Source organism: Lissotriton vulgaris, chromosome 2_1 (assembly GCF_964263255.1).
Source record: "Lissotriton vulgaris chromosome 2_1, aLisVul1.2, whole genome shotgun sequence".
NCBI lineage: Eukaryota > Metazoa > Chordata > Amphibia > Caudata > Salamandridae > Lissotriton > Lissotriton vulgaris.
Window position 1 is genome coordinate 1,552,904,966 of NC_141687.1, and position 18,676 is coordinate 1,552,923,641.

At 46.8% G+C, this 18,676-nt stretch overlaps 1 protein-coding gene across 3 annotated transcripts in view; it reads left to right on the forward strand.

The window, feature by feature from the left end:
- The window catches only part of SNX4 (sorting nexin 4), a 499,472-nt gene that overhangs the window by 418,024 nt on the left and 62,772 nt on the right, over positions 1-18,676 (forward strand). For all 3 annotated transcript variants that reach the window (XR_015308499.1, XM_086957435.1, XM_086957434.1), the window contains one exon: positions 13,694-13,839. Coding sequence is in view for 2 of the 3 variants with exons in the window: in XM_086957435.1 (XP_086813561.1) it covers positions 13,694-13,839 (146 nt within the window). In the remaining variant the exon portion in view is untranslated. The remainder of the gene's footprint in view (positions 1-13,693; positions 13,840-18,676) is intronic.

Sequence of the window (18,676 nt, forward strand, 5' to 3'; positions counted from 1 at the left end):
CCAGGAGTAGTCGGCCTGCAATCTTGCCCGTGGAGTCCAGAAGGGAGATCGGCCGGTAGCACGCGGGATCGTTACGGTCCCCTTTCTTGAATATTGGCAGAAGGGTGGATGTTGACCATGATGGAAGAAGTCCAATTTCGGTGACTGCAGTCATTACCCGGGTGATTATTAGTGACCAATACTCGCTGTTATATAAAAACAAGTCCATAGGTACCCCATCTGGGCCGGGAGCCTTGCCGGTTTTTGACGCTTTGATAGCCTTTCTAACCTCATTAACAGTAAAGCGTAGGTTAATGGGGTGAAAATTATTCTCTACTTGTTCCTGGTCTTCTGTTTGAGGGAAGTCAGTTAGCGAGCCAAAAATTTTTGTGAAGTGATGGACCCAGTCATTCTCGGTTATTGCCACGTCTAGGTGGTGTGGGTCAGTGGTGTTGTCTAGAAAGGGTGATCTAATAGTCTGCCAGAATGTGATGCTGTCTTTTTTTAGTGCACTCTCATGTAGTTGACACCATAGGTCTTGCTTTATCTGGCGCCTTCGGTTTTTCCGGGCATTGTTGTACTTTTTCCTCCGGAATGAAATTATTTGGGCGTCTCTGGGTTTCTGTCGGAGGGCTTCTTTGAGGGACGTGAGGGCCTTTCTGCAGTCAGAGTCAAACCATCTCTTCATAGGGGGTTTTGGTTTGTTTGCTGTGTGTTTGAATAGCTCATCCCTTATTGCTCCTTGAATATTGTGAAAGGAGGTGATGATTAATTCAGGGGAAGCCTCTGCGTCAAGAGACAGTTTCTATACCCCTCACCCTTGTGTCTGATCTTAGATTGATGCTAAACGACTACTATCGTCGCTTCCCAGAGGCGAATTCCTCGCAACCAGTTACGCACACGCCTCCCACGCAGACACCTAAAAAAGCACCGGCCCCTCAAGATCAAGGGGTTAACTCTCCGCAGGTGGTTACTATTAGGGACGACCTAACGGACTCCGATGACGATGAAGAGCCCGAAGACGGAGAGCTAGTTCATGATGCCTCGGGGAAGGAATGGGACGAATACGTCTTGCCATCGGCTGCATCACCTGAACCACTCAAATCTACCTCCCCTCCTCAAGACATCGGAGGCTTCCATGATATCATGGAAAGGGCGGCCAAGAGATTCAGCCTGGAGGTGGACGTGCAAGAGACGGATTGTTTCTTGTACGATTTCAAGGATGACAACAAAAGGTCACTTCGCTCGATCCCTATTATCCCGCATATATGGGAGGAGGGCCTCAAGATTCTAAAAACACCAGCTTCTATAGCAGTTTCAGTTCCACGAATTGAAAAGAAATACAGAGCTCCAGAATCTACGGCAGCCTGCCTCATTGGACATCCCAGGCCGGAATCGGTTGTGACACAGGCGGCGCAAAGAAATTCTAAAAACCCGGTGGCTACTTCACTAGTGCCACCAGACAAGGAAGGGAGGAGAATGGATGGAGCAGGTAAGAGGTTTGCGGTCATGGCAGCCTCTACCATTAAAGCGGCAAATGCGATGGCTCTGCTTGGCCGTTACAACAGGCAGATATGGTCAGATCTGGCTCCCATCCTGTCAGCGCTTCCAGAGGATCGAAAGGAAGAAGCGGCAGCCCTTCTCAAAGAAGGAGCAAAATCGGCTGCTGAGTCTATCGACATCGCCATGGATGTTTCGTCTTTGGCCTTCAGACAAATGGCCGGGGCGGTCTCGCTTCGCAGACAGGGCTGGCTCAAGGCGACTTCTTTTCGACCAGAAGTGCAGGCGTCGATATGCCCTTTGATGGTGAAAACCTATTTGGGAAACATATTGATGAGGCATTGCAAGGCATAAAGTCGGACACGGATACGGCTAGAGCGCTGGGATCTCTTCAGCAGGGAAAGTTTCAGTCCTTTCGAAAGAGGGGTGCAAGAGGCCAATTTAATCAAAGATCCTCTTTTCAATCCAACCGATATCAACCGTACAATCAGCAGGGATATCGTCAGTTTAACACCAACAACCAGTTCAGATCCTCTAACTCCTCTTACCAACAACAGCCCAGAGGTAAATCAAACGCCAGGGGGAAAAATCAGCAGTCTAATAGACGTCAATGATTTCAGGCAGGCGCTCCCCACACAAAAGATCCCGGACAACGACCACTATCTGTCTCAATACTACACCAACTGGATGTCCATGACATCGGACAAATGGGTCCTGGATGTCATAAGCAAGGGCCACACACTGGAATTTGTGGAGATACCACCGGACCACCCTCCAGTACTCAGGCTCAACAATCATCGCAAAGAAATGCAGAAGGAAGTTCTCTCGCTTCTGCAAAAGGGAGCCATAGAGGAAGTACCACAGCATCTCAGAGGGAGAGGCTTCTATTCACATATTTTCCTCATCAAAAAGAAACAGACCCAGAAATGGAGACAGGTATTGGACCTGAGGGATCTCAATCATTACATAAAAAAGATACCCTTCAGAATGTTGTCGTTGCAAGAGATCTTACTCATGTTAAAGGACCAAGACTACTTGGCGTCCTTGGATCTCATGGATGCGTACTTCCATATTCCCATCCATCGGAAGCACAGGAAGTATTTAAGGTTTGTTGTGGAGAGTCGCCACTTCCAGTTCAAAGTCCTGCCATTCGGACTCAAATCAGCCCCGAGGGTATTCACCAAATGCATGGCCCCGGTGGCGGCCCACTTAAGACTGCAAGGGCATTACATTTACCCATACCTGGACGACTGGTTGGTGACAGGTCCATCTTTCAGGGATGCAGCAGAAGCTCTACAGAGCTGCATCCGATTGTTTCAGCGATTAGGTCTGAGAACCAACTTAGAGAAGTCCTCGCTGACTCCGGCCCAAGGCATTCAGTTCCTAGGGGCATGGATATGCACCAGAGCAGGGAAAGCCTACCCTTCCGAAGATCGGATGAGAAAGATCAGAGGGCTAACGGCTTCCCTTCAAGCAAAAAAGTCCACTTCCGTGAGGATTTACAAGTCCATGTTGGGGATGATGTCATCCTGCATCCCATTGGTACCAAACTGTCGTCTGCGAATGAGACCTTTGCAGGAACAGCTCGACGAACAGTGGGTACAGGCCAGTGGAACCTTCGAGGATCGCATTACCATCACGACCCGTATGAAGGTGGCCATGTCATGGTGGAAGATCCTGAAAAACCTGAACCGGGGACTGAGCTTCATTCATCGAGATCACGATTTCGTGATGACGACGGACGCTTCGCTGAAAGGATGGGGCACGCATCTTCAAGAGCTGGAAATTCAGGGCCTTTGGTCAGATTGGGAAGCTCAGCTTCACATAAACATGTTGGAGCTCAAGGCGGTGTTCCTAGGGCTTCAAGCATTCCTTCCCAGAATACGACAATCGTCAGTACTTATCCAAACGGACAGCACCACGACCATGTTTTACCTGCTAAAACAGGGCGGGACGAGATCCAAACAGCTGTCGACACTGGCGCAAAGGATCTGGAAATGGCTCATAACCAACGAAATTTCGATCCAAGTTCAGCATATACAGGGAGTCCTCAACACTCGGGCGGACGCCCTGAGTCGCACTCCCAATGCGACACACGAGTGGGAACTACACGACACTCAGATTCGCATTCTGTTTCAAAGGTGGGGCACTCCCACATTAGATTTGTTCGCGACTCAAAGCAATTCAAAGTGCGCTCACTTTGCGTCAAGGTACCGTCAACAGGGATCCATAGGAAATGCATTCCTCATGGACTGGACAGGAAGGTTTGCATACGCGTTCCCTCCGTTCCCGTTGATACTGCGCATCCTGCGCAAGATGAGATTGGAACCGTGCCGGATCATAATGATTGCACCAGCCTGGCCAAGACAGGCGTGGTTTTCAGACCTCCTTCAATTGTCGAGGGGCAACAAGATCCAGCTCCCGACATTTCAAGACCTCATCTCCATGAAGAAAGGGCAGATTCTGCATCCGGACCTACACTCTCTAAAGTTGTCCGCATGGAACCTCACGAGCGTGAATTTCAGAATCTAGATATTTCGCAAGAGTGCAGGCAGATTCTCTCACAAGCGAGAGCTGTATCAACGAACAAGACATATACAGCAAAATGGACCCGTTTCTGCCACTGGTGCAACAGACAAAACTTGCATCCGTTTGAGGTTCAGCCTGAAGGTATCCTGCCTTACCTGCTTTTACTATCAAAGTCAGGTCTGTCGCATGCTTCAGTCAAAGTGCACTTAGCAGCAATATCACGATTCAGGCGAAAGCCAAATGAACCATCTCTCTGGTCATCCAGAGTAATAAAGGAATTTATCAAGGGACTCTTTAGAGTCTTCCCACCCATCCAACGCCCACCTGTGCCGTGGCGCCTCAATACAGTTCTATCGCAGCTTATGAGGCCACCCTTTGAGCCCATACATAAGACAGACTTGCAGTTCCGGTCATGGAAAACAGCCCTCCTTCTCGCCTTAACATCTGCAAGGAGGGTTAGCGAAATCCAGGCCTTTTCAGTGGAGGAGCCCTTCTTACAAATTCGTCAGGACAGGGTTATATTGAGAACAAATCCTACCTTTATTCCCAAGGTGGCGACGTCTTTTCACCTCAACGAACCCATTATTTTACCTACTTTCTTCAGCAAGCCTACCTCGGAAGCAGAAAAAGCCTTACACTCTCTAGACATTTCCAGATGCCTAAAGTTCTACATTGAAAGGACAAAAACGTTCCGCAAGTCCAAGCAATTATTCATTGCATTTGAAGGGCAGAGAAAAGGTCTTCCATTGTCGAGACTGAGTATTGCTAGATGGATATCCTCAGCTATCATGAAATGTCACGACAAAGCGGGGAAGCCGCTATGTTCTAAAGTGCATGCACATTCAACGAGGAAGATGGCAACCTCGATGGCCTTGTTCGCAGGAGTGGCACTGCCAGACATCTGCAGAGCAGCAACGTGGAAGAGTGTGCATTCATTTACAAGACACTACTGTCTAGACACTGCGTGGAAGGAGGACACGGCAGTGGGACAGGCTGTTCTGAAGCGTCTATTCCAGTAAGGTATGGCCTAATGGCATATTGTTTTTTGATATACAGTACTTTGACTTGTCCTTACATGCATTTATCGTATTGCTGATGCTTTCCTAGCTACTATTATGTCATTGCTTTGCGGCAGAGCTTCCTTCTAGGTTCTGTCCTGGAAACGCTACAAGTATGGTGAGCACTGCTTACTACTCTGATACAAGCATGTGAATCTATGAAAGATGTAATACTGGAGAAGGAATTAGTTACTTACCTGTACACTATAGTTCTCCAGTATTATCTTTCATAGATTCACATGCGCCCGCCCGCCTCCCCGTTTCTCAGGCAGATCTTGTTCTCGGTATTTATCCATGTCTCTCACTCGGGGACGGAAACCTGAGGCAGGAAGCTGCTGCTGGGGAGTGTGAGGGCAGGGCAGCAATTCTGATTGGCTGGCTTTTGGACCAAAACAAAGAAATGGTCTGGTTACCAAATAGTACAGCCCCTATGGGGATTTTCTATGCAGTTTTTCTTCTCTATGATACTGCTTGGTCATTCTGTTACCGTGAGACTCCCACCATGACGACGGGGAAGATACAAGCATGTGAATCTATGAAAGATAATACTGGAGAACTATAGTGTACAGGTAAGTAACTAATTCCTTTTAAAAATGACTCTTTTTTTTTATTGTGAGCCAGTGTAGATTCTTTAGGCTTGGAGAGGAAGGAGATCGTTTTGGGAGTCCAAGAATCAGACGGGCAGCAGTGTTTTGAACAACTTGTTGCCTCTTTATATGGCACTCATTTATGGCAAGCAGGATGGAATTACAGTAGTCTAACCTATTTATTATGAGGCCCTGCACTAGAACTTTGCGAGCTTCTTTTGGTATCCATTTGAAAGCTCTGCGGAGGCTTCGCATGATTCCAAAACAGGTCCCGACAGTATGGTTCACATGGTCCTTCATGGATAATTTATTATCCATGTGGATTCCAAGGTTGCGGACGGATTCTTTTGGGACTGGACATTCCCCCAATTCCGGGGGCCACCAGTCTTGAGTCCAATGTGCACTCGCTTGACCAAAGGTCATTATTTCAGATTTTGCACCATTTAGTTGTAAGTGGTTCAGACTCATCCAGTTTTTAACCTTGATCAGACACTCTAAAACGTTTTTTTGTATCATTGATATCATGGTCAAGGGTAATAAGTATTTGCGTGTCATCCGCATATGATAACACGTCAAAACCATGTGCCCTAATGAGTTTGGCCAGAGGGGCCATATAAACATTAAAAAGCGAGGGACTGAGGATTGAGCCTTGAGGCACACCTCTGGTAACTGGCCGTGTACTGGCCAGAGTTTCATCAGTTTGTAGTGTGGTAGTTCGCTCGGACAGATAACTGATGAACCACCTTAGAACCTGCCCCTTGACACCATACTCCCACAGTCGTCTGACTAAGATGTGATGGGAGATGGTGTCAAAGGCAGCCGATAAGTCTAAGAGTACCAGAATGCATGACTGATGTTTGTCGAGGGCACCTCTGATGTTGTCGGTCACCTCAATCAGGGCTGTCTCCGTGCTGTGTGCAGCGCGGAAGCCTGACTGTGAGGTGTCGAGTAGATTGTTCCTCTCAAGATAGCTTATCAGCTGCTCATTTACGAATGCCTCCAACACTTTACCATACTGTTTACTAGATGTTAAGACTGTGACTAGAACAAAATCTGAACTTAGAAATAAGGGGCCTTGCTCTTGTGGTCTATACTTCTGCATTGTATAAGGAGCTTCTTTAATCATAGCAGTGTCAGAAATAGCTGCATAGTTAGTTTGATTAATCTTGAAACCAAAGGCAGCATAGGTTCAGAAGTACTTCACTGATGTAGTGTTTCAAATACAGGAATTATAGGCCAGTACATTTGGCAGAGGCATGAATAATTTTACTGCCACTCTCTCAAGCACTTTGTCATCTACTGGAGAGATGCAAATCAGTGGTGAATCAGAAAGAGTTGTAGGCAGTGTTTAATTTAAGCCAGTGGTCGTAGCTCAGGCTCACCAGCACTTGTTTTCGGGGACCAGCATTTATATTTCCTCATCAGATATCATGGTGGCTGTCAATGCTGCAGACAACAACACACCTGCCGAAAGGCTTTCCACTCAAGTACTCCTTCAAGTTAGATGCACAAAACATTCCGTATGCTCACATACCAGGAGTGGGAGATAGAGTTATACCAAACACTGATCTCAGATTGGGGTTAATACTAGCTGCGAATGAGGGTCTGGGTTTAGCACATGCAGGGATTTCTGCTACAGTTAAATTACTGAAGCAGCGCTATTGGTGGCCTGGTCTTACTAAATAGACCAAGGACTTTGTCCTCATATGTGACATCTGCCAGCAGATAAAGAGTTCCCCATAGCACGTCCCCCACAGACACCTCTATTGATTTCAAACAAGCCTTTAGCTTGTGTTTATTTGGATCACTGTGGTTCCTCAGACAGGGCTTAAAAGTACATCTTGGTGGCAGTGGATTCATGCTCCAGATTCCTGTCGGTATGGCCACAGCGTTCAGCTGACGCCTGGACTGTTATCAAAGACTTGAGATGCTTCATCGGGACATACGCAATTGGCACATTACATTCTGACCAGGATCCGGAGTTTCGCTCTCTGGCTTACAAAGAAGCCATGGGAAGTTTGGGTGTCACCTTGCGGTACACTCCTATCCCTATCATTTTGAGGGAAATTCGGTAGTCGAGAGGAAGAACCGTGACTTAAAGCAGTCTTGAACAGTGAGGGTTCTAGGCTCAAGACGCAGATGGGTCTATCACCTATATGGGGCCCAGAGGGCTCTAAACAACATCCCAAGAACATCCCTGAGTGGTCGTACTCCATATGAAATCCTGTTTGGGGGGAATGTGGGTCCCAGACCTCGCCAATGTAGGCACAGTAGCGGCAAACAAACTGTTTGACATCAATGAACATTTGGCTGGTTTACAGGAACTAGAGGCCAGATGTACGACTGTTTTTTGCAGTCGCAAACGGGAAATCGTCCCGTTTGCTGATGCAAACAAGGGTGGTGGTATTTACAAACACTATTTTGTGTGTCGGTGACTCTCAAAATAGTGTTGGCAAGTTTCTATTAGGAAGGGGCGTGCCAAGGGCCTCCCTTCCTAATAGTGAGTCAGAATAGTATGTACCCTTGTTTTTACGACCCCAAAACCCAAACCTAGCCCTGAACCCTAAAAATACCCCTATACCCCAAAACCTAGCCCTAAAACCTAAAAATACCCCTGTACCCCAAAACCCAAACCTATCCCTAGACCCTAAAACTACCCCTGTACCCCATAACCCAAAACTATATCTGAACCCTTAAAATACCCAAACACCCCAAAACATATACCTCAGTACCCCAAAACATATACCCCTATACCCATACTTACCTTATCCAAACATTAAAAAAACATGCTTTTACCATTCATGCATTTACAACGAATTTCGTTGTGAATGTATGCGTGGTAACAGCATATAAAATTCAATGCCATGCATTATAATGGCATTGCGGAGTCATGGTACTTTCGTAATGAAAGTATGCAGAGTGATGGTATGCGGAAAGAAAGTTGCGGAATAATGGGTGTTTACCCCTCCCCCGGTAAGTACATTGGTGGCACGGCGGCCCACATCTCCAGTAACATACTCATATTTTTTCAGTCTCTCTCATTGATGGCCAGCACCCACATACACTTTTAGACACACCTCCCGCCACAAGTTCAAGAATTGCGAACTTTAGGCAAATGGCTTTTACTCCCCGTGCCTACCACAAATGAATGTGTTCTTCTGTACTGTAAATTGTGCTCATGCCATGTTGTCGAGTTCGCGCTATATAATATTGCAAGGAAAACTAAAGTAGGGAAACTCGAGTTCACACACTACTCAATTGCGCACTCTTAAGTGCATCAGCAGTGCACTGTGAATCGGAGCGTTTCACAGGCCTGTCACAGATAAGAAATGCTATCAAAACGAAATCCTACAAAACAATATACTACTGGCCGGCAGCAATTTATACCCGGACAACTTCGGGACGGGATATATGTATATATACATATCCCCAAAGCGAAGAGGCGTCCAGAGGTTAAATCGTGCTCATAATCTTTAATAGCTGCTTGCGATCAGCGACAGCAAAATCACACCAGTGAAATAAACAGCCAGACACGTTTCAGGACATTCTTAATCCCTTCCTCAGTGGCGTGTGATTCATGGAAGGCAGGAAGCACTGTTCATCACGCACAAGTCAATTATAAACACCTGCCTCTAGGGGCGTGGCCGTTTACACAGCCTTCTGTAGTAGGGGATCTCTGTGTATAGTCATAATCTAGTGAATAGTCCCGCTCCTGTGCGGGAACCCCGGAGCAATCAAAAATAATCTCTTAAGCGGTCTTCCTTGCAGTCCTGAATAGACACTTAAGAGAGAATTTAAAGACAAATAATGCAGCCTATACATGTTAGGCTACACTGTCCAGTACTTCAACTAGAAATGGAAAGGATATTCCACCAAATTCACATTTAAACCTGTCTGCCAGGTTTCACCATGGAAAACACTCCCCCCTCCTTCACCAAATCCTTGGAATGATAGAGAGGAAGGGCAGAACAGACAAGCCCTCGTAGGCTGCCATTATGTGGCTTAAAAAGGGATACCTTGCCTTTAAGAAAACTTTCCAGATCTCTCCTGGTATCCCAGAATGCACAGCAACTCCCTCCACTTTCAGTTCTTTTTTCCAGCTCCTGCTAGCAGGACCATGGAGCATTGAGCTCTCCCTTTTTGGGTGTTATTCTAGCTTTTTTGCACTTTTAAAAGTGTTCAGAGTGTTTTCACTCAACGTCTTTTGGCTCTTTCTGCTCTTGCTGGTATTTTTCTAGTAAGTTTAGCCACTCTTTTCATCAGATATTCATACCCGGACAACGTCGGGACGGGCTGCTAGTAAAAAAATAAAATAAATGCTAAGCATGTGCGTCTACAGCCACAAATGTGACGAGCGGAAACTAATGCTTACTCTGTTATCTTCTATTCATAGTGTGTAGTGCTTTAGATTCACATACACCCACGCATCTCCCTGGAAGCCTGTATGTTTTGCATCTCTTGACTACTGCATTTCACTGCACATTGCACTTGACGCAACATAACTACGTTGACACTCCATAATACTTTCACCTGATGTGCGAAAAAAACAATCTATTATATAGTTGTGCCCATACGCATTGTACATCAAGAGGAGGAATCATACGATGTTGCGTGATTTGACAGACTTCTTTGAAGAAAAACAACACTAGATGACAAGAGTGTGCTTAGCGTATGAAAAAAATCCCAGGAATTGAACTAGGATCACAAGTAAGTAACTTTTAATGTTGTCTTCTCCACATTAAAAATACTCCATAGTTCAGAGTTTTCCTGCCTGGAATGAAGATTAGCATGCAGAATCACTTATTGTACCCAAATTGTGCACATTTACAATCATTCTGACCAGTTTTTCATGGGCAAATGGGTACTTTGAGAACTGTGAAACTAGTGTTCGAATGGAATTCCTGCAAAACTTGACTGCTGAGATATTCTGGTTATGGCCCTGGAGGTTTGCTTGAATAGTATGTAGGAAAGTTGGATCTGCTTCTTATGGTTACCCGCACATTTTCCTTGATGTCACACTGTTTTGACTAGTCCAACTGGGATCCTGCTAATCAGGACCCCAGTCTATCTGCTTTCTCCTTTAAAATTGTTATGCATGTGCCTTGGCACACTGCAGATTGGACACTGGGGTACCCTTATAAGTCCCTAGTATATGGTACCCAGAGCATAGGTACCCCAGAGGTCTCACATGAACTGAAGCATTTATTATGCCACCCATGAGAGGACATTCAAAATAGAACTACAGGTCTGCTACTGCAGCCTGTGTGCGCTGGTGCTTTAGATATAGGTTCACTATATCTATATGTCACTACATTTAAAACTCATAAGTCATCCCTATAGCAGGCCTGAACAATCCTGAAGGCAGGTTGCTGGGTGTTACATGAGTGGGGGCCCCTGCATGAGCAGAGCCCCTCTGCAACCTTGGGAGACCATTCTCCCAGGTTGTCTGTGACTCAGACAGACATATAGGTAGAGGTGCATTATAACCTAGCTGTACATGCTATCTCGCAAACGGCTGAAACAAAACATGTTGTGTTTGGTATCAAACACCTTGGAATCATACCTCCACACCGGTAACCGGTGTGGGAGGTATGATTACACCCTTCTGAAGCTCCTTCGTGTGGTCACTGGTCTATCCGGTGCCAGCCTTCTCGACCCAGTCAGCAACAAATGGATGCTGCCGACCAGAGACACATTTCTGCCCTCCTGCTGCTGAGCCAAACTCGAGCAGAGGAAAGCAGCACAATAGGCATTCTGTCACAGGGAGGTGTGACCACCTCCCAGACAGGATTTAGTGTATTGGGGCTGGGTGGGTGCACTTTGAGAGTCCCTGAAAGTCTGAACCTGGGGCACATTTGGTGTCCCTGTGCATAGTCCAACTCAAACCAGTTCTGGGAGATGTTGGCTCCTGCTCTGGCGTGAAACTGGACAAAGGACATGGGAGTAACCTTCCCCCTGTCCTGACCCTCCCCTAGAAGGGTCCCCTCAATCTGTCTAACCCTCTCCTGTGGGTACAAAAGGGCTTACCTGACTGTAGCTCTTTAGATTTTACGTGGACATGATTATACAAGAAGAAACCACTGACCTTCGACTGTCTGGACACTCTGGACTTCGCTGGACCTCGACTGGGCTGGACTTCATCTCCCTCTCCGTCCAAAGCTTTGTCGGTGCCCTATAGGTTCTATGCAGGACCTGTGGTGCATGACAACTGAAGAATCTCCCTTGGGGTGAAGGAGTCACTCCCCTGCAGTTGCAGGCACCATAACGCAACTGACCGGTCTGCTGCTCCCGAGCTCCTCCGGGCTCTGAAGACTCCAGCAACACAGGAGGTGGGTTTCGAAGGTCCCTGAGGTCAATCTGCCCTCCCAGCAATTTTGAGGCCAGTCAGTATCCCTTGAGGGGAATGCATAACCCGAACCCTTGTGCACTGCGTCTATTTGCAAGTGCATATGCTTTTTGGCGATTCTTGAGCTTTTCTATTGGACTCCGTGTAGTCCTGACCCTGAGCAATATTTCCACCAAAGAACTCTGGCCTCCTCGCTCCGAGTGCTCTGTGGGCTGGTACTTTGTGATCTTGCTCGAGGTCCCCTCACAACTCCTGGTCATTCGGCCTGTGGGTCCTCCTGAGGGTCATCTTGAATTCTGTTGGGCTTTCCTAGTTGCTCCAGACTTGCCCTGACTCCCCATTACTTGGTGAGTCCCCTGGACCTTGCTGGTCCACACCGTAACCTGCTTGACCTTCCTGCATGGGTTGCTTTTGCCAAGGCTTGTTGGTGCTCCAGCTGGACACCGACCCCTCAACACTCAACATCCTTCATGGGACAGCTCGCATCTGGCTCCTGGAGATCGTCGACGCCTGCTGGTCCTCGTGGTTGCAGAGTCAAGCATCCCTTCTTCGTACCTGAAGCACCCGACATCGGTGGGCATTTGTCTACCGAGCCCCTGGTCACTCTGAAGTGACCTAGACTCTGTCCCCTCTGCTTTCAGGTTCCTCCCATCACGAATCTAACCTTGCATTCCTACGGACACTTTCTTCCTTCCCGGCAGCAGGTCTTCTTTGAAACACGCCATTGAAAACGACAGAGGTTTCCGACGCCACTTCAGACCTATGCACCTGGCTCCCCTGGGAAAGGTAACTCGGTTACTCTGGTATCCACGGGTGGGGTGGCTCTCCAACCTCTTAAGTTACAAAGGGTTTCCTCGAAGTCCACCTGGAAGGGTCCTAAAATTTATTTGAAAACTTCAACAGCAGCTTCCCCATTGAATTGTACGAAACCCGTGTAGTGTTAACACGCACCACCCGTCCACCGTGGGGTCCCTATCTACTCACCTTGAGTGGTTCCTTGGGGTCCTGACAATTGGATGTGCTCCAGACCTTCTCATGACCCGAGTCGTGGTTGTTATGCCACTATTTTAGTATATGGTTTGGTCTCCCCCTGGAGCTCACTGTGTATTGTGCTACTTATAACTGTTCTATTGACTTCTTATTGTGTGCTTTGTGTTGTATCCTCATGTAGAGGATACTAGAGAGTGTTATATAAAAAAAATACATATTTTTATAACTACTGTGTGATTCTCCTTTCATTTAATTAATTCAGGAGGTGATATTCTGGTAAAACAAGCTGCTTTACATTCCTTCAAGATTAAGCCTGAAGGCAGCTCTCCACAACTACCACTAGGATAGCTTTCTAAAGGTTATCTTTGACCTCAAACATCATACGGGCTGTTTGGACTGGTACAGGGTGCCCACTTTAATTAGTGGACAGCATATACCAGGCCATCTTCTCACACAGTGCATCCATCTATCTAACTAAACTACAAGTAAGTTTACTAGTAGTCACTTAACTTTGTGAATCCAGGAAAGTAACAGAGTTAGACTTCTGGTCTAAGTGAGATTTTTGGTCTGACTTTACCTTCGTGAATCGGGCCCTCAGTGTTTCAGCAGATCTCTAAACATTGGAGAATTATTGAAGATATATATTTTTTCGTTTCTGTTGTAAGCTAGAAAAAACTCGACTTGCATTGTTTTTTAAATTTTAGACTGTGAGGACGTTCTCCTTGAAGGGGATGACCAGCAAACTGTTTGGACAAGAACCACCTGAGCAGCGAGAGGCCAAAATAAAACAACTTGAAGAACAAATTGATGAAGGAGAAGAGCAACTGAAGGTTAAAAACACGGAGAGCAAGTAAGTTATAGTAAAATGAAACAGCTGCTTATATATGTTTATATACTCATTTGACCATTACATGATGTTATGAGCATTTGTATAATTCATTTCTGCGATTTGTATGGTCCCTTTGCTCTTTTGGAATCCTATACGGTTCTAGGTTTCTTACTGACTGTAGTCAAAGGGAGGGGGGAGACACTATGAACATTTTATTTTATTCTGTTTCATATTGCATAGTACTGAACCATGGTGGATAGTCGATGGTAATTATATTGTAAAGCTGCCAGCTAGATCGTCATGGATCTGTGTAGTACATAATCCATATGGAGGTTTGTACAAAAAAACTTGTCATTTGTTTCATTCTGCTGAAGTGCACAGTAGTCCAAAGCTAAACTTAGGGCAGCTCTTCAGTTTTGAGACATCTCTGCCATTTATGTGGCTTTAATACAATGTTGTGCACTTGTGGGTATGATATGTTTGTTAATTTCTTTAGATTAGCTTGTAAAGATTAGTGAAAGTATATAAGTGTGTTGTTCACTGCTAATACATAGCCAACTACATGGCTTTGGTACAATGTTGTGTTTTTGATGGTGCTAGATGATGCTTTCTGGGTTCTATTGGTGCTCATATGGGCCATCGTATGGCTTTGGTACTGGGTTGTGTGCATTGTGCACCAAAATATATGGAAGGTTCCCCTGGTAATTATACACAGGTAGGGGTAGAATACTGTAAAAAAGAAAAGACCTGTGCTTTGTGGTAAGCTAAATAGAGTCAGGAATACTGACTTGAGCTAGACTATACTAGGGGAAAACTGATTACTAAAAATGAATAGTCACGATATTCTATAGTAGTGACTAGGAAATCAAGCACTGTCCGTTTGTATAACTCCACACAACATGAAAATTAATAAACATGGTATAACAGGTAAACACACAAGATAAAATATGAAAGGTATAAACACAATTTATTAAAATGCCTCCCTATATGGGTTACAATCTAAATAAAATTCAATAAAACATTCATAGAAGTAAGGTAAGTTATTTAAAAAAAGCCAAAAGGGGGTCAAAGTACAAAAGGTCAGTACTTGACCCTAGTATAGTCTAGCTCAAGTCAGTATTCCTGACTCTATTTAGCTTACCACAAAGCACAGGTCTTTTCTTTTTTACAGTATTGTGTGCATTGTAAATGCAGGTATTTTGTCTAATATGTACTTTTGGTCTGGAGTAATCAGTAGGTTCTGGGAGTTCATTTATGGGAGCCAAGGAGGACTGGTCTCATTGTATTTGTTTAGTCCTATCTTTGCAAAGTCGGATATATATATATATATATATAGATATATATATATATATAGATATATATATATATATCATGAGTCCCTGTCTGCCACGTTTAATTGGGCGCTGTGGCATTGTGTTTGGGATAGCGTGCAGAGAGCATAACACAAGCCTTTAAATTATGTATGCATCGTAGAAGTTTGCTACAGCCATAAATATTAAATACATAACTATGTTGGAAGTCAGGGATAGTCTGTTTAATGATTATGTGGTCTGAGTACTGGGTGCCATTGGTAGCATTGTGATAGGAGCCTCTGACAACTATTGGGGCTGTCTTGTATGCATGGTTGGTGTTCTGTCTGACAAGTTCTGTTGGATATTGGTGTAACTGCAACAAATGATGGACGGAATGCTGAATGATTCAAACATTCTCCCCCGTCAAGAGCTCTGGGTTAAACCCATTGTTATTTTGCCCACTACGCCACCCCAGTTTGGACCCAGCCATATGCAATTCAGTCTTGACCCTGTGCCTCATGGGAACAGTCCAGACTGAACTGCCAAGCCAGGTCCTCCCTGGACCGGAAACAAGCATCCTGGGAGCGGTTTTGGGTTATGTCACCCTTCATCAGCCAGGTTAGCTTGAATCCAGTGTCACAGTGAGTAAGGGACCCACGTGTGCGTATACCTGTCCCACTTAGGGTGAAAAGTGTAACGGCAACAAATAATGGACGGAATGCTGAATGATTCAAACATTCTCCCCAGTCAAGAGATCTGGGTTAAATCCATTGTTCTTTTGCCCACTACGTCACCCCAGTTTGGACCCAGCCATATGCAAATCAGACTTGTCCTTGTTCCTCATGGGAAGAGTTCAGACCGAATTGCCATGCCAGGTCCTCCCTGTACCGGAAACAAGCATCCTAGGACCTGTTTCGGGGGTATGTCACCGTTCATCAGCCAGGCTTGCTTGAATCCAGTGGCACAGTGAGCAAGAGACCCACGTCTGTCCATCAATTGTTCCTTTTGCATTTGTCACCCCAAGTGGGACAGGTATGCCCAGACGTCTGGAGTCAAGCTATCCTGGCTGATGAGGGGTAAAATCCCCAAAACCGGTCCTAGGATCCTTGTTTCCAGTCCAGAGGGGACCTGGCTTGGCAGTTCGGGCTGGACTGTTCCCATTGGGCACAGGGTCAAGATTGATTTGCATATGGCTGGGTCCAAACTGGAATGGCATGGTGAGCAAAAGAACGATGGATTTAGGCCCTGATCTCTGTACTCGGGTGAATGTATGACATTGTTCTGCATTCTGTCGATCAATTGTTCTTTTTGCTGTTGGATATTGGGCTGTTCCACATGAGAAGCCAAACAATTCAGGCCTTAAAATTATAGCTAATAGATCACATATCTTTCCTTTCTTAAACGAAAATATTGAAAAGTAAGATAAATCATCTGTTTCCAGTAGTTAATACACTGTCATTTTTATTATTGATTTCCTATCATGTTTTTATTCTTGCAGAATATGCACCAGCAATATTTCTTTACCCTCATATGAAATTGGTCAATTAGGAGATGTTGGCAAGTGGCTAGTGGATGGGCCCTTATGATGATGATCTTGTTTGTATGTCCTGATGCCATGATGTCATGCATGTCCTGATGCCATGATGTCATGCATGTCCTGATGCCATGATGTCATGCATCGCACACATTTATACAATTAAGCACTTTTATTACCCATGTCATTGTTCATTCATTTACTCTTGCAACACAATATGCAACATTTCTACTTTAAAAAATTGTTCACTCTGGCTGACTGAAAAAAATCCTATGAAAATGAAGAATATTTTCTCAGAATTAACAGACCTATCTGAAAGAGACACGTTCGTGATAGATTCCTTACCTTAGAATATCCCCAGGCGTCTGACTGGATCCGGAAACTTTTGCGTAGCAATACCCCTGCGCATCGGTAGGCGTCATCCGCGGCTCCGCATCCGTCATCTGCGTCGTTAGCGCCGGAATGACGTCGCCGGAGTACTTAGACGCCACCCTCGCGCGCTGATGTCAGTTCTTCTTTTTTCCGCGCCAGCTAGCGCAGATCCGGAGAAGCTCTACCCCTTATTCACTTTTTGACTAAACTGTTTTGATCTTCTTATCTGTTTTTTTCTCGAGTCGTTCGACTCCTACGGTGCCGGTAGGGATGCCCGGGTTCAAACCCTGCTCCAAGTGTAGCTGAATGATGTCGGTTACCGACCCCCATTACCGGTGCCTTCAGTGTCTAGGCCTCGACCACGACGACCGAACCTGCTCCGACTGCCGTGCCCTGACGTCTAAGGCTAAGAGGGAGCGGTCCCGCAAGCGACTTCAGATCCGGCAGTCGGCCCAAACCGTTCAAGGTCCCATCCTACAGGAAGTCGAGGGACCGGTCGCGGGGTCGGAGCCCTCGTAGCTCCGAGAGTCGGCATCGGTCTTCGGGATCAAGATCGTCAGGTAAGAGGCATGAGAGGTCGGAAAGGCGTCATCGCTCTTCTGACCCACCCCGACGCTCACGCAACACGGCTGGGGGTTCAGGTGACACAACCCACGCGGCTCCGACGGAGTCGCGGGCGCCGCAGTCTGCCCCACACCTTTCGGTCCCTGGGCACGATTTCGTGCCTGAGGAGGTCGAGCGGTACCTCATGGCCATGAGGTCCCTCCCTTCTCCGCCGGGCTCCGTGGCTGGGGGGCCTATCGGGTCGGGTGCTTCGGCTCTGACGCCGCCGGGTGCTCCGGCCCCGACGCCGCCCGCGACTTCGGTCCTGGCGCCGCAGGCCTCCACTTGATCCGCTTCCGGATACGTGTTGTCGCCGGTCGACCTCACCGACGCCGGCCCCTAGAGTGTCACCCCCGACGCCGTCTACGGGCGACGCTGTCCCCGATCATGCCCCCGATTCTCGACGTTGTATGGAGACTTTTATTTCCGCGAACCGGCCCCATCCGTTGAACCTGAATTTCAGGTGATGGGTGACGAGGGAGATTGGGAGGTGTCTGTGGACCCTCTGGCACAGGATTGCCAGTCTCAGTAGGACTGGACATGTGAGCTTGGGGATGCCAGTGGACTGGACACTTCGCCAGACACTGGTTTTGTCTCCCCTCCAACCGTGGCTACGAAGGAGAGGGCGCCTACAGTGTAGTGATGACGTGGGCGGCCAAGGCCTTGGACCTGGAGCTCCCCGTCGCGGGCGTGAGGACTAACCTCCTCACTGAGGTCCTTAAACCGCAGGCAAGCTCGGCTGAGCCTCTGCTGCCGTTTAATGGGCCTTGTGTGATGTTCTTTTGGGCACTTGGTCCAAGCCCGCTACAGGTCAGCCTGTAGATAGGAACGTGGCCAGAAGCTACCGCCTGGCTCCGGGCGACCCTTGCTTCTTGTCCACCCACCCCACCCCCGAGAGCCTGGTTATCCAGGCCTCTACTTCCCAGACCGCATTCCCGGCGGCTCCGCCCAATCGGGAATCAAAGAGGTATGAACAATTCGTAAGAAGGTGTTCTCGTCCCTGAGTTTGGGACTGCGGTCAGTCAATGCCGCATGCCTCTTAGGCCGCTACACCCAC